At 39.5% G+C, this 25939-nt stretch overlaps 1 protein-coding gene across 3 annotated transcripts in view; it reads right to left on the bottom strand.

The window, feature by feature from the left end:
- The window catches only part of JSRP1 (junctional sarcoplasmic reticulum protein 1), a 602745-nt gene that overhangs the window by 36538 nt on the left and 540268 nt on the right, over window positions 1-25939 (bottom strand). For all 3 annotated transcript variants that reach the window (XM_044090772.1, XM_044090773.1, XM_044090774.1), the window contains one exon: window positions 15252-15422. In XM_044090772.1, coding sequence (XP_043946707.1) covers window positions 15252-15422 — 171 coding nt within the window. The remainder of the gene's footprint in view (window positions 1-15251; window positions 15423-25939) is intronic.

Genomic DNA, 25939 nt, shown 5'->3' on the forward strand with positions numbered 1-25939 from the left:
GTGTTCTAATGGATTTATTTATTTATATTTGTTTACTGGGGTAGTGCACTGATCAATAGTAACCAATTTCAGGCTTAGACAGGGTGAAATTCAAACAAAAAATACAGAAATGTAAGCAACAACAGAGTAGTTTAGACTAACTACATAGAAAAACTGTATATATACATTCTGGTGAAGAAACACAGTGTAATCTACAATCAAGCAGAGAGCATTAGTTATTTAACCCCTAGTGCATCTTCTGAACGCTTTGTCTCCTGTTTTTAAATTTATATCTGCAACATTTCCATCTCTGGCTTGCTCTCTCCTTACCTCTTCAGCTCTGATTTTCACAGTTGCTTCCTTTCTGATTATTTTCAATGCTGTTTCACACTGATGACCTGGCCCTGTCAGTACTGGTTCCAACCAACTAGGCCACTATGACATCCAACTCCATTCTCTATCTCCAACCCCTCGCCCAGTTTCTTTCACTTTCTTTTCTTTCAAACCCCTTCCCCAGACTCTAACTTTCCCTTCCTTCCTGTGGCGCCATCTTTACCTCCCCGAACCACTCTAATTATTTCCCTATACCACTGCTAGAACGTCCCTTACCCCCCTTGCATACTTTCCTCTGAACTTACCTTCCACTCCACTGATTGTTTTTGTTTTTTCTTCTTCTTCAATGACCTTGATTCTTCCTTCCCTTGGCTCTGCTTCTCAATAAACTCTCCAAACTAAACTTATCCCCTTCCTGTACCAAGTGGTTCTCCAGCTACCTCACAATCAGATAACAAGCATTCAAATGGAATAAAGCCACTTCACTCTTCCTTAATACTCCCACAGGTGTCCCCCAAGGTTCCGCTTTAGGCCCCCAACTATTCAATATATTCATTAACGACTTCTACCATGCCAATCCAAACTCCAGCCTCATCCAATATGCCAACGATTCTACCATTATCTGCTCCTCCCCTTCTATCCCTGAGCAGTGGATGCTAGACAACCATCTGGCTCTTAATGCAACTAAAACTAAACTTATGTTATTCACCGCCTCCAAAACCTCCTCCCTAGATAAACACTCATTCATAATCATCAGCAAAAACAATACTCTCCTAGAAATAGTCTCTGATACTAAACTACTAGGAGTACTCATAGATGATCAACTAAAATTCGACAAACATTTACAAGTAAAAAAAAAAAAAAACACAAAAAACTTGGTATGCTATACCGCCATAATCGTTATATCTCTCCTTCCACAAGACTCATACTAGACAATACTTATCTCATCCCATCCCTCCTATACGGTGCATCTATCCTCACCAACCTGCAATCCTCTCTCAAAACAAAACTCTCCTCTTGCTATAACAAGATATCAAAATTTACGGCAGGTCACAGAGCCATTTCTCACCATTGTAATTCTCTTCACCAACTAAACTGGCTTGAGATACCTAACCTCCTCACTTATACCCAACTCATCCAAGCACACAAACTCATTTGCAACCCCTCTCTTTGTCCTGCCCTAGCCACTACCTTTAAAATCCATGAACCAGAACAACTTCTAAGATCTAATTCAAGATAGAAATCAGGAAGTGCTCTGACAAAACAGACTGTCCACCATTCTACCTATTTCATTAGGAGTTCCACAAGGTTCTATATTAGGTCCCCTGCTATTCTCAATCTTTGTTAATGATCTACAGTCAGCCACCCCTGAAGCTACCTGTATACAATACGCAGACGATTCTACTTTGATCTGCTCAGCCAGCTCCCTCCCAGAACTCCAGTCTCTGACCCAGAAAACATCTAAATCAATCGAAAGCTGGCCCTCTAGCAGACAACTACTACTAAATGCTAATAAAACCAAACTATTGCAGTTCTCACCAACTCGTCACTTCTCTCAGGTCACCTTTAGAATCACATCCAATAATGGTACCATAACCCCCCCCCTCAGCCATACCAAATAACTAGGGGTCCTAATTGACAACAATCTGAAATTTGACCTACAAGTTAACCAAATATGCAAAAACACCAATAAAAAACTGGGCTCACTCTACAGAAACAAAGCCTTCTTAACCCCTATAGCCAGAACCAACACAGTACGCACCCACCTACTCTCCACTCTCCTATATGCCTCCCCCATTCTCACTAACCTCTCAAAAACCAAACTAAACAAGTTAATTGTCTGCTACAACCATATTGCTAGATTTGCTGCAGGGTCTACCTATCGCACACATCACTGTCAAAATCTAAAACCACTAAAATGGCTTGAGTTCCCCAACCTACTTCTCTATAATCAACTTATAGTAGTCCATAGAATACTTAACCAACCAGATAAAAGTACCAGGAATAGAATCCTTAATAACCCCTCACACCAGTACCAGTGCACTTAGATCCAATGACAAATTACTGATAAAAACCTCTAAATCCTGCAGTCATGCTGGTGACTCAATATTCTCCAATTAAATAGCAAAAACTTGGAACTCGCTGCCTCCTGTCTTAACCCTGGAACCCTCTCTAACTAAATTTAAAATTGCAGCTAAAACATATTTCACTAACCACTGGATATGCACCTGCTCTAGCCCAAGTTAACCACCCATAGCCTACCTCTTTATCCGCTCAATGCTATTATTTTTTCCCTTCCTTCATATTTTTTTCTGGCATTTTTTCTCAGATAAGACACTACACCATATTCCTTAGTACCCAAAACCAACTCAAATTGTTTACTTCCATCTTATTATTTCTTGTAATCACTGTTTGCATGAATTGTAGCTGAACTGTTGGTATTGTTGTCTTTTTATTTTGTATTTGTTAACATAACTTGTATTTCTGGAGCTTTTCTCCCTGGGCTTCCAGTGAAAATGGATATGAATCCAGTTGGACTTTCCCGGTCAACAAGTGTAAAATTAATAAATAAAAATAAATATCTTTGTTTTACGGGTTGCCATTTGGCTTCTTCTATAATGATACAGTGATGCTTACAGAGAGGTAACTTTGTAATGAATCAGCAGATACTATTAAGAGATAGTCTGGAGTGTGGAAGCACAATTCCTGGAGGCAGAAGCAAAAAACTGGGAGCCCATATTCAAGTTGAGAACAGAGAGCTCCTTTGCCAATGGCTGCTCTAGCTGGTTGGGATAGAAAAGAGGAGATATGTTTGACCCAGAAGAGGAAGGAGTTTACTTTGGATTTCACTTGGTCTATGTGGAAATGGAAGTGTAGAGATTGATCGGGTCTATATTACAAGACCAAAGACGCATTCTTTCGAATGCGTCTTGGTCGAACTTAAAAGGCTGAAAATGCAAAATATCGAAGGTGCTGTTTAGCAAATTCTTTCCCTGGGAAAGAATTTGCTTGGCCGCTTCAGTACTTTGCCATTTTCGGCACTGTAGTGCAGTCTCAGAGTTAGTATATTTAAGTAGGGGGGTGGGGGGCAAAGCCACCCACTTAATGTAATGTTTGAAATTGATTTTTATTTTTTTTTTGTCGGAACAGCGATTTTTTTTTCCAAGGGAAAAAAATCGCTGTTCTAACACTTCAACATTGTAAGCTTTCACTTACATTGGGTCAATTAATCACCGTTCGCTTTTTTAAGCGTTCTGTGATTTAATATAGACCCGATTGACCAAGCCATTGTCCTAGGTATTTGATGGTGGAGGCTGTCTCTATAGAATGGTTGTGTAGGTGAAAGGTAGTCAAAAGTTAGGTACTTGGTGAATTTTCTGTGGAGTTTCAAAAAGTTTTGGTCTTAGTGGAATTGAGAAGTAGTTTATGGTTTATGAGCCATTGGTGGAGTTCATGTAAGTTTGATGGGAGCTGGTACTGAATGCTGCTGTGAGAGTGACTCAATCAGTAAATAACAATGTCATCAGTATACAAGATACGTGGGAGATGGGGGAGATCATAAGGAAGTCTGTTAATGAATATGGAGAAGAGGAGGGGGCCAAGAATGGATCCTTGTGGTATGTCTTTGGTAACATGTGAATATTCTGATTGGGAAGATCCTGTTTTAACTCTGAAGTGTCTGTCAGTGAGAAAGTTTTTAAAACAGGGAGCAGCATCTGGACTGACATCAATTTCAATTAGTCTGTTTTGGAGATGATGGTGGTTAATGAAATCAAATACCTTTGTCAGGTCTATAAATAGGGCACCAGTAAGGAGGCCCCTATCAGTGTTTAGCAGCATGTCATCAGTTAGGGACCAAAGTGCTAATACAGTACTTTGTTGAGGATAGAATCCATGTTGTTTGGAGGACAGGAGGTGGAGAGTTGGCATGTGGACTAACTTTTAAAGACTTTTGCCCAGAATTGGGAGGATGGATACTGGATGGAAGTCAAAGGTATCTCTTGGGCTGGTTTGCTTTGTGAGGGGGTTTAATTAGAGAAGTTTTCCAAATCTGTGGCATGATGTTTTGTCACAGACATAGATTATATATGTGGGTGAGAGAAAGACAGGAGTGGAAATATTTTCAAGTAGAATAGAGACTTCTTTGGGAAATATATATTTGAAGTGGAAGAGGGGAATGAGTGGTGGTGAGGTGGGCAATACATGATCTGTGGCAGGTGTGGAGTTTATTGATGGGAAATTGCTGAATTCATTAAGGAAATCTTCTGGAGAAAGTTTTGCAGAACACTGAATGGTGTTTGTAGACAGGGTATCACAAGGAGCTTTTCTTCCTAAAAGTAGGTTAATGTCTTTCTAAAAGTGTTTGGAGGAATGAACAGGGTAGTTGGCTTCTTTGTTTGAAGCTTTACTCTGTGCCTTCTGGTGGACATCTTGGCTAGGTTATGCAAGACTATAAAGGAGGTGCAGTTGTCAGTTGTGGGGGTATGTTTCGATTTTTGCCATGCTTCATTTCTTAGAGGTAAATGATGTTTGAGCTCAGTGGATAGCCATTCAATTTTAATGGGTTTATAAAACCGGTTGATAAATGGGAATAATTTATCTTGCAGCTGGAGTAAAAAAGTTGGCTAGGTTTACAGAAGCTGTACAAAGGTCATGTAAGGGAAGTATATGGTTCCAGTTGTGGGCTATGAGAAAAGTTTCGAGTTTGTCTGCATTTGTGCTCCTCTGGCTTCTGAAGGGTTTTAATACTGGTGTGAAGATTGGGTGAAGATAGGTGAAGGCTGCCAGCCTAGCCAGATAGAATTTTGGAGATAATTCTGTCATCTGTAAATATTAATGTAAACCACAGGCCTATTGTCTTAAATGGCAAAAATAGTGTTACATGTGGAACTGAAAAAAATGTAACAGTGCATTCTACTGACCAAGTAAAGCATGTTGTGACCCTTTGATGTTAGGACTCGGAGCCAGTGATTCTAGAGTGGGGCATCCTGCCCATTGTTTTAAGGCCAGCGTTAATGGCCAGAATTTGCATGCATAAATGTCCTTTATTGTTCTGGTTTCTGCCGAAATAGCTGACACACACACACTTTAAGAAGAGTTCATACAACCACACAGACACTCCTGGGGAAGGCTGGCACAGGTTCCCCAGTTGTGCCCCTTTTCCCCAGACTATACAGTCCAAGGATGTAAATGTAGTTTCTGTTAGCCTGGGAACCCAGGGAAGTGTGAATAATGATGCAATGTGAACCAGGAATGTGATTTTAAAAACAGAGAGAATCAGAGAGCATTAAGCATTTTTGTCTTGACCATCCAACTCACCAGCACTGTCTTGCTCTATATGTAAGTTTATCTTAGACTTATGTTTTCTCTTAGAAATAACTAGAAACTAGACGGATTAGACTAAGTGTTTTTCTGTGATGTCACAACTGCAGTACTGAATTATTTTAAGTATTTTTCTGTGATCTCTGAACTCTTGACTAGCACTGTGTAGTAAAAAGTATTGTCTTGTATTTTGACTATTTGTTATTAAATATTTTTAAACCCTTCCAAATGTGGCTGTTTTTGTTGAGATAATTTAAGCTCTTTAGCATACTTGCATGCCTTTGGTAAAATTTTACAAAGCCACTCCAATTGCTTTAGCCCTGGGCTATACTACCAATTGGATAATAATATTGCACAGTAATAACTGGGCATACTTTTAAGGGCCTTTGAGTAGCTGATAAATATTAGTGGGTGGTGGCAGCTGGTACTACTGTATAGTCTGGGGAAAAGGGGCACAGCTGGAGAACATGTGCCAGCCTTCCCCAGGAGTGTCTGTGCGGTTGTATGAACTCTTCACAAAGTGTGTGTGTGTCAGCTACTTGGGCAGGGACATGAAGCACTGGTTGGACAGAGAGGTTGCTGGAGGTTTTAGCTTGCCCACTAGGCTGAGATCTGGACCCTATAGCTGTGCCAGTGGGGAGTCTTATTGGGGACCTGGAGAGCAAGGGAGCGACCAGCCCCAGACTGTGATCTGTGTGTGCTCTTAAGGGAAATTGCACTTTACTGTGTGTATTTGTTATAGTTTCCTCCTATATGAGATGCCCCTCACTGGTGTTAGTGGTGAGGATTGATGCTTCTTGATTGTTGGGCCAGGGCAGGGGCGTCACATATTAATTGTTTGGCAGTGGTGGGATATCCACACCACATATTAATTGTTTGGCAGTGGTGGGATATCCACACCACATATTAATTGGTTGGCAAATACTAACTGGCTTGTAGTGGGGTGGGTAGAGTGAATTCCTGTAGCTTGTGTACAGTGAGCTCTGAAGGTGTTTTGTACTCTAAATCAGCCACACAGTGAATACTCAAGAGTTCAGATCACAATTGTTTTATTTCTTTTTTTAGCTTAGTCAGAGTGAGCAGGCAGCATGTCAGCAGAGGAGTATGGAAAGCTGATAAGGAGCTAGCTGGCGGGGATATGCCAGGCTAGGGGACTGGTGCATGGAAACCTGACTAAGGCAGACCTGACTGCAGCCTTGGTTACAGCTGCATCAGAAAACAGCAACCAGGAGGACAATCAGACTGGCAGTGGAGATATAACACCTTTGGAGAATGGACAGCTCAACCTTTCTGCAGAGGACTTAAAAATCCATCTGGAGCTAAAGAGACTTGAGTTGGAGGCCAGGCGTTTGGAGACAAAAGCAGCTGATAGACTGAGGAGTGTACAGGCTGAGGAGAATGAGAACATGCTATGCCTGGAAGCAGAGAAAAAGGAGCAGCAGAGGAAGCATAAGAGGGAAATGCTGACTCCTGGCCAGAGTCATGGAGGTAATGTGGAAGGAAGTAACTGGACCCCAGAAGCACAAAAGGTCAGTAAATTTCTTCCGCAGTTTAAAGAGGGGGATAATTTTGATAGTTTCATTCATATGTTTGAGAGGGTATGCAAACAGTATGGTGTTGACCAAAGGCTCTGGGTATGGTTCCTGACCCCCTTACTCCATGGTAAAGCTGTAACTGTTTTGTCAAAAATGTCTGACGCTGCATGTTTTGATTATACTGCTGTTAAAAATCACTTGTTAGAATTGCTTAAGCAATTAACACCTGAAACATATAGGAAAAAGTTTCGTGAGCACAGACGCAAGGCAGATGAAAGTGTGTGTGCATATGTTGCTGAACTGAGCACTTATTTCCATAGGTGGGTGAGTGGATGTTAGGTGACCACTTTTGAAGGGTTGGCAGACCTTTTGGTGAGGAAACAAGCCCCTTAGCACTTTGCCTGAGGACATGAGGATCTGGTTAACTGATAGAAAATGTGCCACTTCAGATGAGTTGGGGAAGAAGGGAGACCTATACCTGGCAAGCAGGGCAGCCCTGCACAGGAAAGGGACCCCCAGTACTGCTCATGGGTCTAAAGGAACTCATGGTGGGCAGCACAGACTGCCCCAACAGAATCTGCCAGTAGCAGGGGAAGCCACTAGTCCAGGTACACGTCCAGAAGCTAGGGTTAAATGTTTTGAATGCAACCAGTGGGGCCATGTGGCATACAAGTGTCCATGGAGGCAAGGTGGGGAACAAATGATGAGGGAGCCAGTAAGTGGGAAAGACAAAATGCCAATAGTAGGTTGTCTTGAGACAACAAGGGCACCAAACTACCATCCTGCCGATGTCCTGATAAGGAAGGATTTGGATGAGGCAGTACCATGTGCTTGTGCAGTTACACACAGTCAGGCTTGGAGGCAATCAGGTATATCTGGTAGCCTGGGGGAGACCCAGACAGACTGCATACTTGCAGCCAGGACTCGTGAGTTGGTTACTTCAGGGAGGGAGCTACCCTGTAGCAGTGAGACTGAAGGTGAGCCACAGCTGCTTGTGGGTACTGATGTTCCCTGGGACAGAATGAATGTAAAGGTAAAGGTGAGTAGTAGTACCCAGGCTGACAGTGAGGCACCACTGTCAGAGGATGCCAGACTTCCTGTGGAAGGGGAGCTGGGAAGGGTTACAAGGAGAGAGTTGAGACAGGCTCAGCTCTCAGGCCCTACACTGCATGGCTTGAAGCAGGTAGCTAGGGAGGCACCTGATTCTCAAGGAAAGGGAGAATCTGTATACTGGGACAAATGGTTACAGTACAGAGAGTGGACCCCAGAGGGAGGGCTAGAAGGTGAGAGAGTACAGCAGTTGGTGGGACCTAGAGCTTACCATCTGGCGCTTCTAGCCACAGCCCATGATATTCCCTTTGCAGGTCATAAGGGCATAAAACGTACAAAGAGGCGTATTATGCAGAACTTCTATTGGCCTGGAATTTCCAGAGATGCAACATGGTACTGCAGAACCTGTGAGCAGTGCCAAAAGGTTGGCAAGGCAGGAGACAAGGTGAGAGTGCCTTTGATGCCTTTGCCTGTGATTGAGAAGCCATTTCAGGGGGCAGCTATAGATATTGTCGGTCCTCTGAGTACCCCAAGTTACACAGGGAAAAAGTATATCCCAGTGGTAGTGAATTATGCTACCAATACCCTGAGGCGGTGGCTTTGGCCTCCATTGAGGCAGAGAGGGTGGCAAATGCATTGTTAGAGATTTTCAGCAGGGTAGGTTTCCCAAAATAAATACTGACTGACAGAAGTGCCAATTTCATTTCAGACCTGCTGGCTTGTCTGTGGAAGTCCTGTGGGGTGAAGCACATGAAGACCACCCCCTACCATCCCCAAACTAATGGTCTTGTTGAAAGGTTAAACTCTACAATCAAGTCCATGCTATGGGCATTTGCAGATCAGTTTAAGACGTAGTGGGACAAATATTTGCCCCATCTGTTGTTTGCTTACAGAGAGGTTCCCCAGGAATCCACAGGTTTTTCACCCTTTGAGTTGCTGTATGGGCATAGGGTGAGGGGACCTCTAGATTTAATTTGAGATGAGTGGGAAGGTGAGTGCGAGTCTCACAAGGAGTCTGTTGTTGCATACGTCCTGAACCTCAGGACAAGGCTCAGGGAATTCATGGGCTTGGTCCAGGAGAACCTGGCAGAAGGCCAACAATAGAAAAAGGTGTGGTATGACAGGAATGCTCAAGCTAGAGAGTATGCTGTGGGGCAGCAGGTAATGGTTATCATTCCTGTCGGACACAACAAGCTGCAAGCAGCTTGGGAGGGACCCTACAAGCTGGTAAGAAAGGTAAGTGATGTTAACTACATGGTGGAACTGCTAGGCAGAAGGCAGGGGCATGAATTGTACCATGATAACATGATAAATCCTTACCATGATAGGGAGGGCCTTGTGCTGAGCATTTGCAGTGGATTGTAGGAGGAGTCTGAGGGAGATCTGGGGACAGATCTCCTCAGTGAGGCTCGGGCTGACACCTCAGTGGAAGGGGTAGCAATGTCCCAGCAGCTATCTCCTACCCAAGTTTGAGAAATCCAAGCAGTGTTGCAGGAATTTGGGGACATGTTCACTGGGAAACCAGGGTGTACCCACCTGAGGCAGCACCAAGTGGATACAGGACCCCAAAGACCTATTAGGCAGGCCCCTTACAGAGTGTCTGAGAGAGTCAAACAGACTCTGAGGGAGGAGGTACAGAAGATGTTGGAACTAGGGGTGCTTCAAGAGTCCAACAGCCTCTAGGCCTCTCCAGTGGTGCTGGTGCCAAAGTAGGTTGGCAGCACCAGGTTCTGTGTGGACTACAGGAAATTAAATAGTCACACAGTCAGATGCTTTCCCCATGCCTAGGACAGATGAGGCCCTAGAGCAGCTGGGTGGGGCTAAGTATCTTACAACTATTGATCTTACCAAGGGTTACTGGTAGGTGCTCTTGACTCCCAGTGCTAGAGGGAAGTCAGCCTTTGTGACCCCTTTTGGCTTGTATGAGTTCACAAAGAAGCCCTTTGGGATGAAGAATGCCCCAGCAACTTTCCAGAGGCTGGTAGATCATATCCTAGCAGGAGCAGGAGGGCTTGCCCTTGCTTACCTAGATAATATTGCCATCTACAGACATTCCTGGCCAGAGCACCTTCAGCATGTGGGAGGTGCTGGGCAGACTACAGAGGGCAGGGTTGACATTAAGCCAAGCAAATGTCAGGTGGGTATGGCAGAGGTCTCCTACCTAGGACATACAGTGGGGAGTGGTAAGATAAGGCCAGAACCTGCCAAAGTGGAAGCTATTTGTTATTAAATATTTTTAAACCTTTCCAACTGTGGCTGTTTTTGTAGAGATAATTTAAGCTCTTTAGAGTACTTGCATGTCTTTGGTAAAATTGTACAAAGCCACTCCAATAGCTTTAGCCCTGGGCTATACTACCAATTGGATAATAATATTGCACAGTAATAATTGGACACCTTTTTAAGGGCCTTTCAGTAGCTGATAAATATTAGTGGGTGGTGGCAGCTGGTACTACCATATAGTCTGGGAAAAAGGGGCACAGCTGGAGAACCTACGCCAGCCTTCCCCAGGAGTGTCTGTGTGGTTGTATGAACTCTTCTCAAAGTGTGTGTGTGTGTGTCAGCTACTTGGACAGCAACACGAAGCACTGGTTGGACAGAGAGGGTGCTGGTGGTTTTAGCTTGCCCACTAGGCTGAGATCTGCACCCTATAGCTGTGGCAGTGGGGAGTCATATCAGGGACCTGGAGAGCAAGGGAGCGACCCGCCACGGATTGACTGTGATCTCTGTGTGCTCTTAAGGGAAATTGCACTTTACTGTGTGTATTTGTTATCCTTTCCTCCTATATGAGACTCCCCTCACTGGTGTTAGTGATGAGGTTTGAGGCTCCTTGATTGCTGGGCCAGGGCACGGGCATCACAACTGGTGGTAGTTTTATAGGGTAATTGACAACTGTAAAGGTGAATGGGCAGTGGCCGCTTAGTGATGGTGGCAAAATGTTTATGTTGGGGATGGATTTGATATGTTAATAATCAGGTCTAATGTGAAGTGTTGGAGGACCTGAAGTTAGGTCTTGTTGGTTCTTTTATGAGATGAAGTAGACCTAGGTCTGCTAGGAAAGTACACGTCAGAAGAAAGAGGGCGAATGGAGTCACCTAGAATGATTGTTATTATTTCTGGGACAGTTATTAAGGATGTTAGTGATGAGTGATTTGAGTTTGTTTAGGGAAGCAGGGGATGGTAGATAGGCTGTAGTGATCAGTAGTGGTTTGTCTTTGTGAGTTGGAAATTTTAGGAGAATCCAGTTAGGACCGGAGTCTGAGGAAGAGTTTCCTTGAGCAATGACTTTTACGTTTAGGTTATTTCTGTATAAAATTATAGAGCCTCCACCCAATCATTTGCCTGATCCGGCATCACTGACATACTTTTTAGAAGTTAGAAAATGCTGGAAGTTGGGGGAGTCTTTTTTTGACCCAGGTTTCCATGACTGCTGGTATGTTAGGGTTGTGCTGGGAAATAAAAGCACTTTTGTGCTCTAGCTTGTTTCTGATGTTATATGCATTGAGGAGGGTACAAGTCATTGCAGGAAGACAGTAGTTCTGATGTTGAGGAAAGGGAGTTGTTGGGCCTGGATTGGGTTCAATGTTACTCTTAAGGAGTATAAAGACTATGGAAGATAGTCTGAAGGAGGCCGTCAGTGTTTTTAAGCAGAGAGAAGATGTTTCTGAATTTTTGTAATAATGTAGAAGAGTAATCCTGACAGTGGTGAGCTTAGGAATAGGTTTGGTCTGATTACTGGGTGGTTGTGGTACTGAAGTTATTGAAGCAAGGTTAATACACAGTGATATGATGATTGGTTGTGTAAGTGTAAGTGTTTTATGCAGATATTTATTATTGGTTGTAGGGTTGAGGGAGGTGAAGAGGAAAGAAAAAGGAGGTAAAAACAGGGTAAGTTATAGCAAGAGGAATACTTTACTGTTCGGATGTGAGTCATGTTTGTACACGAAGTTGCAAGTAGGAGTTAAGACTTCCAGTAATATTGTAGTACTGACATTGTATCTTGTCAACGTTTTTGCTTTCTCACTATAGTATGTTCAAACAGTCATTGTGTATATCCTCATTAAAAAATTAAATTAACAGTTTGGCAAAAAAAACAAAACTCATATTTCTTTGACAAACTGGTAATTTAACAGGCTGACAATTAAAAACATTTTTTTCACAAAAATGTATTAATACTAATCTACTCTTAATTGTACTGGCTCCCAAAGTGACATACATGCCTCCTCCCGCCATATTAACTTTAATGCTGTAAATATGGCACAACTCCATTTTTGGATGGTTATTTATGTGTTAATTTTCTAAAAAAGTGGCTTGAAACAAAGTTTTATTTTTACACAAAAGTGTTCACATGGATGCTTGTGTATGTGAACATTTTTTTACGTAAAAATAAAATTTTGCTTCACCACTTTAAACATGATCCTTAAGCGGCTTCTCTCCAAAGGCAGCAATAAAGTCACTAAAAGGGCACAATTCTTAGATAGTACTCTCCACTTGTTTAATTGTGCAGTACAAGGGGCAGCTGATTACGTGGCTTCTTTTTTTTTTCAGAGAGTAAGACATTCTATTAAATCTTGAATGAAAGGCTATCTTATACAATAACTCACTCTGAACATGCTATTTTTAGGATGCCCGAGTATAAGCTTACCAAAATATATGGAAATCAGGAATTCTTCAAAGAAACTAATCAGGGATGGCGCCACACCTTTTTTATACATACATACAATGTTTTTTTTCCTTCTACAAAACTTTATTAGAAAGACTTAATCTCTTGGGAAGGGATTCCTGTTGTTTTAAATATCAGCCATAGTTGTAAATTTCACATTTCTTTACACAGGACCCCAAACTACAAATGTTTACATGTTCCTCCATCTGCATCAAACAATACACATATCTTGGCAAGTCAGTTCTACTGCTACATCTAGTCTAACTACATAGACAACAGTGTGCCTAGATTTCTCTAATAATATTAACTTTTTTCATCCTACTTTTTTGCTTCCCACACTCTGATAAAAGTTGTTTTACACATATGAACTAGTGATTTTAAAGATGTAACATACTGTCAGATTTTAATGATTTTTCTATGATGTGCTTTAAGCTTTGTATATAGGCATTATGTACTGCTTCTATATGCCCCCTTCACACATTTTTCCCTGAGAGCATGTATGTAGCATGCATGGCACAGGCATGCACAGTCTCTCCCATACCACTGACATAGGGTCCTTGACATTTGGTGCCCCAAAAGCATCTGTCCTGGAAGCTTACACTGGACTACCCACAGGCGTTACCCCGAAGCAGAATTCTGTCCAGACCCTACCTCCAGGGAAGGCGAGCAGGTGTTGGCCACTTTTTCCTCCATTCCATCAGCTGGCCCCCTAGCACCTGAACTGCTAATGATTCCTGTGTAGTCAATGGCAAGAACTTCACTGGCATCATAATAGCATTATACGCTGTATATAAAGCAATATATTACATCTTATCTTGTTAAAAGTACTATGAAAAGATTTTCTCTATAGGCATCTACTGAAGATAGGTTTGGCCAAACTGAACAGCAAGGTAAACAACAAAATAAAAAACATACACAGAAAATGGAAAAGAAGTCATAATACAAACAGTGCAACATTTCTTCCCTCAAATTTTCACCATCCTCTTTGTACTTTGATTTTATCGTATTAAGCTATTAAGTCACTGCTGACAGGGCATGTGACTTCCTTGAGGAGTGCAGGACTAATATTTAGAAAATAAGCACATGCACAGCTGATGATTTGGAAGTTTGATGCCCTTTTTGTTATCTGATCTGCCAAATGCAGTAAAAGATTCAGTGTAATCTGTTTGCTAGTACCCCCAGCTTGCTCCTAAATTATATTTATGTCCCTTTTAAAAATTTACTACGGATCCATAGTGCAACAACTGCCTACTGTGGCCAGCAACACCTACAGCTTTATTATCTCAAAAATCTCTGTTGTATATTTTGTTACCTAGCACAATGTGCACCCATGAAACATCTTTCTCAGTTCTCTGTGAGTCCAGCCGTAGATTACTATTGTGTAGCTTCAGTCCTTTAAAAGTTATCTCCCATGCAGTACTGAGAAGCAAAATTATTAGTTAAAATATCAGTACGTAAGACTTTTAATTTCTGTAAAAAAAAAAATTGCATGCTAGATGTCCAAATTCCCTTCTGCCTTTACGCCAGTATCAGTTCACCATTTTCTGTTGGAAGGGGAACAGAACAAATGACACAATTTCTATGGCAAATTCAGCAGAGAGTAATCACAAAAAAGCTTCTTCTAAAAAAAAAAAAAATGTCGTCTCAGACCAGGCCTTAAATGTATTTATATTTTATCTATCTTCATAAAGTATTTAAATGCTGATTTTAAAAACGAAACACTGTAAATGGAGTACAACACTTTCACCACTGGCACATATATGTTTACATACCTATGCAACTAACTATCCCGTACATATTTTACATAACCTATTCATTTACATCTACTGATTCAACAGTTTTATACTTGTATTTTGACAGCTGATGCTGTTACATGAAGGATGATTATGCAGATCCTAAAACTTAACATTTGTCCTCCAAGTAAACATTCCTACCTGCTGTTTCATTTTAGTGTAACAAAATGTAAGCAAGATGCTAAGCTAGTCTTTTATTCTTTGTCCTGCAATGATATACTTTAAATACATTTAAAAAAGTCAATTCATCACATATAATAATTAAATATTTTGAAAATGTCTTATAACATCAAATCGTATTTATTTGCTTTGGCATTCCATTGTACACGGCATTATCCAAGCTCAAACTACTGGTTCAGTGCAATTGCATCAAGTCACTACTGCACTACAAACACAAAACTACTAAAATTACATCTAAATACTGCTTTAGTCCATTACACACTTAGCTACTTCCTCTACAACCATGCAGGCAACAGCTTTTATTCTTAAGTCTGAGCTAGGTGTAGAGAAAGGGATAACACTTAAATCCCTAGCAACGGACTGTTGTGTCCTAAGACGTAATTAGTGAAATATGCTTACCCTGCATGACCTGAAAGCCCATACTTAAAAGGGCAACGAATGAGGCAACAAGGAGACATCTGTTCAGTGTGATGCCCTCCCAGGGAAGATCTGGTTTGACAGGTGCAGTTGTTTTAGGCTCCATCTTTTTCTTCTTCATTGTTGCAGCTTTCACTGGTGCTGCCTTGGGAGCTTAAAATTAAAAAGGACAAGACAGAAGTATTTCAAGGGCAGACTTCAATTACTTAATTAGATTTTTTTAGTGGTTTGCAGTGAAAATATGTCACCAGATTGCTTTCTAGTACTTCTAAAACAGAAGAAAGTCACTGCTTCATAGTAATCCATGCTTACAGTTTTTTGCAGTTGTGCTTCTAATCTATCTTATCCTGTCTTAACTTACCTGTAATGCATTTCCTGGATTGAAATACTGTTCACATTCATACAATTACTTCCACTAGAATGTGGCGATTGGAAAGAATGCTCTGTTTTTGAGCAGATACTTTTTTCACTTCTGCAATATGATACCAACTCTTTCATGCTGGGAACAGGCTCAAGAAACATTTATTTTTGATGGCTGGTCTTTTTTGTGGTCACCTAAATCCTAACACTGTTAGAAATACAGTTACAGGTGAGTACCCTCCATAGATCTTGGCTATGTTCAGGTTTCACTAATTTATATTCTGGCTATTAATAGGAATTTTTAAGGCAGTGACTGACAGGGAAATAAACCGCAGGATCTATGCCCTTAGATAACCTAGGCTGGAGAATGATGCAGTACCATAAAATGAAGACAGCATCTGACTTTCAGGAAAACAACCCTGTACATCTCTTGTATGGGTATCACTAAGAAACAGTGATACATCTGGTGGAACGCACTTTGATTCTAATGCCGGTTCCAAGCAAGCAATCCAGTGACAGATATTGATGAAAGATAAGTTTCATCATGCAATTATTTTCTTTCAAAACAAGGAAGAAAACTGAAAGCAGTAACTAAGTGCAAAGGATTGCCAGAAGGGTCACTGGCCACACAGCCGAATTCCAGAGAACAGGACTATGCATATTCCATAATGCATATACCCAATGAGAAATATATGTAGAGTAGCTTCATGAAATAATTAGACTGGTTTAGCTTTATACAGTACAACAGCACACCGAATGGAGATCTCAAAATCCACCAAGAATAGGAGAGCAGACATACAAGTATATGCATACATTTCCATATACGTGTTTCTTGTATGATCAACTGACAACACCTACCCTCTGAACAAGCAAGTGTTCAAACACAATCAATCAAAAAAATATAAAACTACCCATAAAACTGAACCACACACAACGACCAGTACTTTTGCAAGGCAGCAAGCACCCCCCAAATCTCATCTCTTAAATACACTGCTTCCAAGACTGCAGAACTGCAGAAAAAGTAGAAACATTCTGCAAACGATGAACACAGTAGCCGTATACACTGCTGTCTTCCAGTTGCAGAAATAAAGATAAAATGTACTCAAGGAAAAGAGGGAAATAGGAACAGGGAAATGACACCCAGCCTAATGGACACTACTTTTTCGTAAGGCAATGTGCTTAACGCTACATGCACATATACATGGATATACACATACCATATACATACAGATGTGTGTGTGTGTGTGTGTGTGTGTGTGTGTGTGTGTATGTGTGTGTGTGTGTGTCTGTGTGCGTGTGCATGCGTGCGTGTGTGTGTGTGCGTGTGTGTGCGTGTGTGTGCGTGTGTGTGTGTGTGTGTGTGTGTGTGTGTGTGTGTGTGTGTGTGTGTGTGTGTGTGTGTGTGTGTTTGTGTGTGCATGTGGGTCCCTGTAATAACAATGAATCTTCGTTTCAATGGAACTCAAAAGGTTGAGCCCATCCTTTTACAGCCTGAGAGATACATGGATATACACATACCATGTATACATACAGATGTGTGTGTGTGTGTGTGTGTGTGTGTGTGTGTGTGTGTGTGTGTGTGTGTGTGTGTGTGTGTGCATGTGGGTCCCTGTAATAACAATGAATCTTCATTTCAATATAACTCAAAAGGTTGAGCCCATCCTTTTACAGCCTAAGAGAAAAGTAATTTGTAGCTCTGATAAAACAGGGTCTCATACAGGAAGTACATGTACACGTGCCAAAGAATGGTACTTCCTTGTTACAGCGGCCCCAGCAATATAGTTACATAAACAGTTAATGTGATGCTTCTGATAATTCTGTTGCCTGTCTTTTGCTAAGTAGTATTATACACTTGCATTTCAGACTACAGAAATACTCCACAGAATCTATTTTAAGATGTGTAATTATAATGACGTCGACTTGCCAGCTGCAACATAGGAAAAAAAAAGTCAAGACCAGAAACTCAGTTTGCAGCTTCAGAACATACATTATTTCCCTTATTTTTGAATGCAGAAGGTTCATTTCCTAATATTTCATATGAAGAGAGCACTTGCTACATTGGTCATGAGCGAGAGTATGATAATTGTTCCATGTGAGAATTCACAAAGTAGAATTTTCTAAATCCTGAGTATCAAATTTTGCAGTTGGTCAGAAGCACTGTCCAGAGGAATGTAATCTACCCTGAGTTACTATGATTTCACTGTTTGTTGGTGTCTCCCTCTAATTTTATCACCAAACACATTTGGCAGATATGAATAAAAGACGACGACTTTGCAACTATCAGCTGAGGAAAATAAAATAGTTAATTTCAATGTCTTCACTTTAGCAGACTTCACTTGCCGATTAAGTGCCGTGTTTACTGTTTATGTACTTATAATGCTGGGGCCGTTATAACATAGATATGCATATGTAATTAATATATATATATATATATATATATATATATATATATATATATATATATGGTTTCACTTCATAATCTCGAAATACTAAGATATAGAATTTTAGTATGTCAAGACTATAAAGCCGAAAGTGCAGTTACGCAAAACTGCATAATATCGAATGCGGAAATGACAAATCCGTGGTTGTGTTGGCACGGTCGTGATGTGTGGTGCGGTTTGTGAATTTACCTGGGGATTCAGGTTAGTGGTGTTTTTGTAAGGGTATTGGGTAGGGATTTTAGTGTGTGTGAGTGTGTGTAGTTGTGGGTTTTATGTGTTTGTGCGTGTAGTGCGACCTCGGAATTAGTATATATAAGCAGCGTGGGTGTGGGGGGGTGCAGGGGGGGCTTGTCCCCCTGCTTATAGGTAGTGTAGGTGTGTTTATGTTGTATTTCTGTGTGTTGTTTTGTTTGTTGTAGTGTAGTTAGGTAGGTGTATGTGTGCTTGTTTGTGTGGTGGTGTGTGTATGTGTATGATTGCGATTTTGAATTTCGCGGTTGTGGGTTGTTTTTTTTTAATTTTCGGCTTTATAGTCTGGAGATACTAAAATTTGGTATTTTAGTATTTCAAGATTATAAAGTGAAACATATATATATATATATATATATATATATATATATATATATATGTATATATACACACACACACACACACACACACACACACACACACACACCACACACCACACACACTCACACGCAACCACACACAGAAACAAACACACGTGCACAAGCATACAGGCAGATAAACACACGCATACTCATGCACACCCACAAAATCAAAATAATCACTGCTAGAGGCCTGCCATTTTGAGATTCACACCCTACTGTTGGCCACTAAAAATGTGGGATCCTAAGGGCATTTCTCAGCATAAAAGAGAAGGCCCACAATCTCACAAAGTGATGTAAAATGGGCTGATAGGATGGAGGAATTAATTGGTCAATGGGCGTGGAGGACTAGATGCCCAAGGCTACTGAGGGTCAAGAAAGTGTATGCGAATCAGATGCTGGAATGGACAAATGGCTAAGGTTCTTGCAAACATCTTGGCCACATTCTGCTAGGCCACATACAAACACATACAACTTATAAAAAGAAGTGTGTAGAGTGTACTTCAGCTTCAAAGCTCTCAGACAGAGGTGGTACAGGGATTCTACACTGCATACAATGGTTATAATAGGGAAGGAACATGACATGGAAAACTGCATTTATTTCAGTCTGCATAATCTGTGAGTTGATGTCTTCCTTAAGGATACTACAGAAAGAATGAATGAATGAATGAATGAATGAATGAATGAATGAATGAATGAATAATCCTATTATAAAAAGGTATGAAACTGCACTGGCTCAAGCTATGATATATACAGTGTCAGAACTGAAGGCCATAGAAAAATGTAATATGTAAAAACTTTTAAGATTATGCAGAGAATGTGGTTACACAAGTTGCAGCTCTTTAAGGGAAGGCATGAGCCACATCAAAGACAATAGTGAGGGGGATGGTTTGGTGGATTAGAAGCTAGTGCTGACAGTCCAACATTTTCAATAACTGGAAAGTTTTGTCAGACTTTACTGAAATATTCAACAGAGAAAAGGAAAGTACAGTTGTTTAAGTAAACTTACCATAACATACCATAAAAGTTCGAACAGAGAGATCATTGTTACAGTTATCTAAACTACATGGGCTAGATCCTGCCATGAATATGACAACTGCACCTTCCATGTGCCCTAACCACTGTACAGCTTGAGCAGAGTGGTATAAAGTTAGTAGTTAGGGGAATTAAACCTTCAGAATTTTCCTGCCTAACAGTAAGGACGGCTAGAGCACTGCTAGTTATTTATATACTAGGAAAAATTAAAATAAAAATATCCCCACCCTGGCATGACATCTCACAAAAAAGAAAGGGGTGGAGGAAGGATGGTCCTACTGCAACAGTAATCGATTCAAACATTTACTGTTACGGTTAGGTTACTTACACAACTATACTATGCTCAACATCACTGTTACAAGTAGTCTAAGCTATATGGGTAGATTACAGAAAGGGAGGAGGGAGCAGGGTCAGAGTCTAGGAACCCCTGGACAATAGCCTTAGCAAATTGCCATCTTCCAGCCTGGACTTAGAGAAAGACTAACTTGTAGTACTTTGTAAAACTGTGCACAGATGACCAAGTTATTGCCTCTAGTGTACTTCTAGACTCCACTGATTTCCAACAAAAGTCACAGAAGAAGCCAGATCCCAGACAGAGTGGACCCTGAGCTTGCTTGGAAGTGAGTTGTTATGGAGAGAAAGTAACAAAAAACAGCAGCATGAGGCAACCATAAGACATTGTTTTGATATTAGGAAATAAACAGTTGAACAGAGCTCATGAAGGGGTTTCTCCTGTCAATGTAGTGTCTGAATTGTTTGTGGAAATCCAGACCAAATAAAATTATATCTCCTTTATTTTTTGTGGATCTGGAAGGAAAACAAAGAGATGAATAGCCCAGCTCAAAATAAACTCTGAAACCACTTTAAATATAAATGAAGGATTTGTTCTCAGAGTTATCCTAACTTATTGAAAAGTGAGATAAGGCTGACTCTCCATAAGAGCATGTAACTCAGATAATCTTCTAGAAGAAGAAGGAGCATGTTTAACACTTTTCCAAGTTAAAAACTTCAAAATAGAAAATGAACTGGTTCAAATAAAAAAGTGCAAGTTACTTCAAAACAAAACTAAGATCCCAAGAAGGAGCCACCTGTCTTTCTAGGTGGACAGATATGCAAAACCCCTTTCAAAAACTGTTTGACTTGAGACTGGGTAGAAAGGGGAGGGGATCTATGGGCAGCATACCTCTCAACTGTCCAGATTTGTGCAGAATATCCAGATCGTTGTCTCATATTTTTGGTCTTTACCTCATAAAATTTGCATTTTTCTACCAAATCATTGAGGACTGAAGTCACTAATTAATTAAAGTAAAATAAAGTCCTGGACACCACTGTAGGTACAAAATCTCGTTATATTTTCCACAAAACACGAAAGATGAGCTCTTTCGTCTAATGACTAGACTTCATCAGATAAAAGCACTGGTACCAGTGACAACTTTTATACATAAAGTCTCATTCAATAATTACACTCAATTAACATTTAAAGAAACACATCTATTAAAACTTATACTTTCCTATTTTAATAAATCATATAAAATACTAAAAGAACTTTTTCATGGTTTGAATATATAAATTTCCACACATTGGTATGTCTTTGCACAACTACCCCATTATTTAGTCATTTTTATAATGTAACTCAAACTGTTTAAACATTTTCAGCTTTTTTGCACAATACAGATTTTATACTGATGTAATCATTAAGACCTGGTGGGGTGTTGGATTTGCACCTAAGCTGCCATAACAGTTCCTTGTACAGTAAAACATTTTTTATATCACCCCCTCCCCTAGGAAAATCCCTTTGAACTAAATCAATAATGCCAAATTTAAATCTTATAAAAGAAGGACAAGATACACTATGCTTATACAAAGCACTTGTTTCCTTGTGGGTCCTGATATTGTATAGATGTTCATAAATACGGTCCTTGAATGTTCTTTCGGTTTTACCTATATATTATGCACTACATTCAGTGCATAAAGCCATATAAACTAGCATTTTGGACTTACAATTCCCTTTAATAAATCTCACCACACTGTTCAAGCCATTGTTTAGTGTAACAGTTGCCTCACCACATATATAAGCACAAACGCTACATGCTCCACAAGGAGTAGTGGCCTTGTGTTGTATAAATTCCCTTTTTCCATGTTCAAAGGTCCTCTTAAAATTAGTTCCCACCTTGTATGTAAAAATAGGTTGTACACCCATTAACTGGTGTACCTCCTTATCAATTTTCATTAAATTCCAGTTGTTTTTAATTATATCTAAAAATGACTCTGAAAACGTGTTGTACTGAATAATACATGCTGTATTGTATTTACGTCTCTCATCCATAACTGCTTTAACAGTCTGAAGGGGTTCACCTAAAAGGGCCTTATATTTAGTGCCCCATTTATCTATAACCTTTTTTAAAATTTCAGTGACCATTTCAAAGGGGTATTCTCTCTCGGTGAAACATTTACCCAGGAAAATCATCTCTTGTTCTAAATCACAAAAATCAGAAGTCACCCTGGCTATCCTAACTGCTTGACCCTTAATCAAGCTTTTCTTTTGTGAAAAACGGGTGGTGGCTACTAAAATGCAAAAAACTATTGCACCAAGTAGGCTTCCTATAGATGTTAGATTTGAAACCAGTAGAGGTCTTAGAAATAGTAACATCCAAATAATTAATATTATACTCATTATATGAATGTGTAAAAGAGAAAAAATGTGTACATGAATTCAAATACTCCATAAATTGGTTCAGTTCTTCTTTAGATCCATCCCATAACACAAAAATATTGTCCAAAAATCTCAGGTACAATTTGACATGGCTGTAAAAAACTAAACAAACTTGTTTTCCCATTCAAGTAGTACCAAATTAGCGTATTTTGGAGCACATGCAGCTCCCATAGCAATACCGCTAATCTGTTGATAAAATTCTCTTTGGAAATGAATGTAATTTGAATCCAGTATGACCTCCACAAGTTCTGACACCAAAAGAATTCTGTCCCTGGGTAAAGTGGAATACCTAAAAATACAATCACTAAAGTATTCAAACCCCTCTCTCGTAGGAATACAAGTAAACAGATCCTTCACGTCGATAGTAAGAAAGATACAGTCTGCACTCCACAGGTTCTGGGTCATTTTGCTCAAAAATTCCCGTGAGTCCTTAATTAAATGTGGAGTTTGATTAATTATATCTTTGATATATCTATCTACAAATAATGCCAACGGATGCGTTTTAGAATTCTTTGCAGATACTATCGGTCTAAAAGGAGGTGCTTGTATAGATTTATGGACCTTCGGGACTCCAAAAATATTGGGAATATTAGGATACAATTGTTTTAAAAAATTATATGTCTTAGAATCAATTCTATTTTCTAATAAATACTCTTCCAATAGAGAATCTATTCTACTATAAGCTATATGAATCTGATTAATAGAGACAGGGGTATATGTGTCTTAACAAATTTAAATTTAAATCCCTTAGAAAATAAATTGAAATGTAATTTAGTTAAATTAACTAGTGTAATTAAAAATTTTAAATCCTTTGTATTCGAAAAGAATACCATAATGGTCATCTGTTTGAACTATCTTGTCCTCTTCACTACTACAAGAATTCTTTTGGTGTCAGAACTTGTGGAGGTCATACTGGATTCAAATTACATTCATTTCCAAGGAGAATTTTATCAACAGATTAGCGGTATTGCTATGGGAGCTGCATGTGCTCCAACATATGCTAATTTGGTACTACTTGAATGGGAAAACAAGTTTGTTTTTCCCTCTGTTTTTTACAGCCATGTCAAATTGTACCTGAGATTTTTGGACGATATTTTTGTGTTATGGGATGGATCTAAAGAAGAACTGAACCAATTTATGGAGTATTTGAATTCATGTACACATTTTTTCTCTTTTACACATTTATATAATGAGTATAATATTAATTATTTGGATGTTACTATTTCTAAGACCTCTACTGCTTTCAAATCTAACATCTATAGGAAGGCTACTTGGTGCAATAGTTTTTTGCATTTTAGTAGCCACCACCCGTTTTCACAAAAGAAAAGCTTGATTAAGGGTCAAGCAGTTAGGATAGCCAGGATGACTTCTGATTTTTGTGATTTAGAACAAGAGATGACTTTCCTGAGAAAGAATACCCCTTCGAAATGGTCACTGAAATTTTAAAAGAGGTTATAGATAAATGGGGCACTAAATATAAGGCCCTTTTAGGTCAACCCCTTCAGAATGTTAAAGCAGTTATGGATGAGAGAAGTAAATACAATACAGCATGTATTATTCAGTACAACACGTTTTCAGAGTCATTTTTAGATATAATTAAAAACAACTGGAATTTAATAAAAATTGATAAGGAGGTACACCAGTTAGTGGGTGTACGAACTATTTTTACATACAAGGTGGGAACTAATTTTAAGAGGACCTTTGAACATGGAAAAAGGGAATTTATACAACACAAGGCCACTACTCCTTGTGGAGCATGTAGCGTTTGTGCTTATATATGTGGTGAGGCAACTGTTACACTAAACAATGGCTTGAACAGTGTGGTGAGATTTATTAAAGGGAATTGTAAGTCCAAAATGCTAGTTTATATGGCTTTATGCACTGAATGTAGTGCATACTATATAGGTAAAACTGAAAGGACATTCAAGGACCGTATTTATGAACATCTATACAATATCAGGACCCACAAGGAAACAAGTGCTTTGTATAAGCATAGTGTATCTTGTCCTTCTTTTATAAGATTTAAATTTGGCATTATTGATTTAGTTCAAAGGGATTTTCAAAGGGGGGGGGTGATATAAAAAATGTTTTACTGTACAAGGAACTGTTATGGCAGCTTAGGTGCAAATCCAACACCCCACCAGGTCTTAATGATTACATCAGTATAAAATCTGTATTGCACAAAAAAGTTGAAAATGTTTAAACAGTTTGAGTTACATTATAAAAACGACTAAATAATGGGGTAATTGTGCAAAGACATACCAATGTGTGGAAATTTATATATTCAAACCATGAAAAAGTTCTTTTAGTATTTTATATGATTAATTAAAATAGGAAAGTATAAGTTTTAATAGATGTGTTTCTTTAAATGTTAATTGAGTGTAATTATTGAATGAGACTTTATGTATAAAAGTTGTCATTGGTACCAGTGCTTTTATCTGATGAAGTCTAGTCATTAGACGAAAGCGCTCATCTTTCGTGTTTTGTGAAAATTATAAAGAGATTTTGTACCTACAGTGGTGCCCAGGACTTTATTTTACTTTGCTTGATTGGTTTTGGCTTTATTTTTTCACTAATTAATTAGACAGACACGAGTTTCAGACATGCTCTTCCAAAAATGCATGTTAACACAACACCTTTTATTCTAGCAACTTTCAAAATTTATAAGAGCAATATTTAAAATTTGTCTCTATTTTGGGCCTTTGCCCAGATTTCTTGTGCTAAGAGGCTGAGAGGTATAATGGGCAGACAAGCAGTGATGGATGAGATTTCCTGGATGGCTGCACATTGAATAACAGCTTAATTCTAGCTCTCCCTGTGTGAAAAGAGAAACTTAGCAGAGAAGTCAGTGGCTGTATACTTCTGGGTAAATTTCAGTAACTGGCTAGTAAGTGCATTGCCTTGATGCCAGGAAAAAAAGAAATACAGAAGACCTGAAGGGAAATCAGCTGCAAAAGGGGAGGAAAAAGCACTAACTGGAAAAGATAGTGCAGCTGTTCAGCAAAAAGCAGAGCAAACTCCATACATGACTTCCAGTAACCTGGAGGAAAGTATAAGACAACTGCACACAGACCTGATAAAAATAAATGAAATACTGATGGAGAATATCATCTCAATCAACAAAAGGCTGGAAAAAATGGAAGAAGCTTTAAACAGATATTCAGATGAAGTGATAAAACTGCAAAAATCAGAGGATGAAATGAAGAAAAAGCCAGCTGAGTATGAGAATGCACAAGAAGAGATGTTTCAAAAAATAATAGAATTAGAGGATAGAGCACATAGGGAAAATCTGAGATTTTCTGCTGTACCAGAGAAGCTGGAAGGAACATACTGTATTAATTTTAAGAAAGCACAAACAAGCAAATGGAGTAGTATTCCAAAGCAGGAGTTGTTAATTGAAAGGGTACTTCATATGTATGCTCCAAATCTGGCTATGAGACAGCAAATTAACTAGACCATTAACAGTAAAGATGCAATCCTACCAGCAAAAGAAGTTGATCTGACACAAAATGG

The sequence above is a fragment of the Protopterus annectens genome, chromosome 13.part0, assembly GCF_019279795.1.
Source record: "Protopterus annectens isolate FY-2018-M chromosome 13.part0, PAN1.0, whole genome shotgun sequence".
NCBI classification, from domain to species: domain Eukaryota; kingdom Metazoa; phylum Chordata; order Ceratodontiformes; family Protopteridae; genus Protopterus; species Protopterus annectens.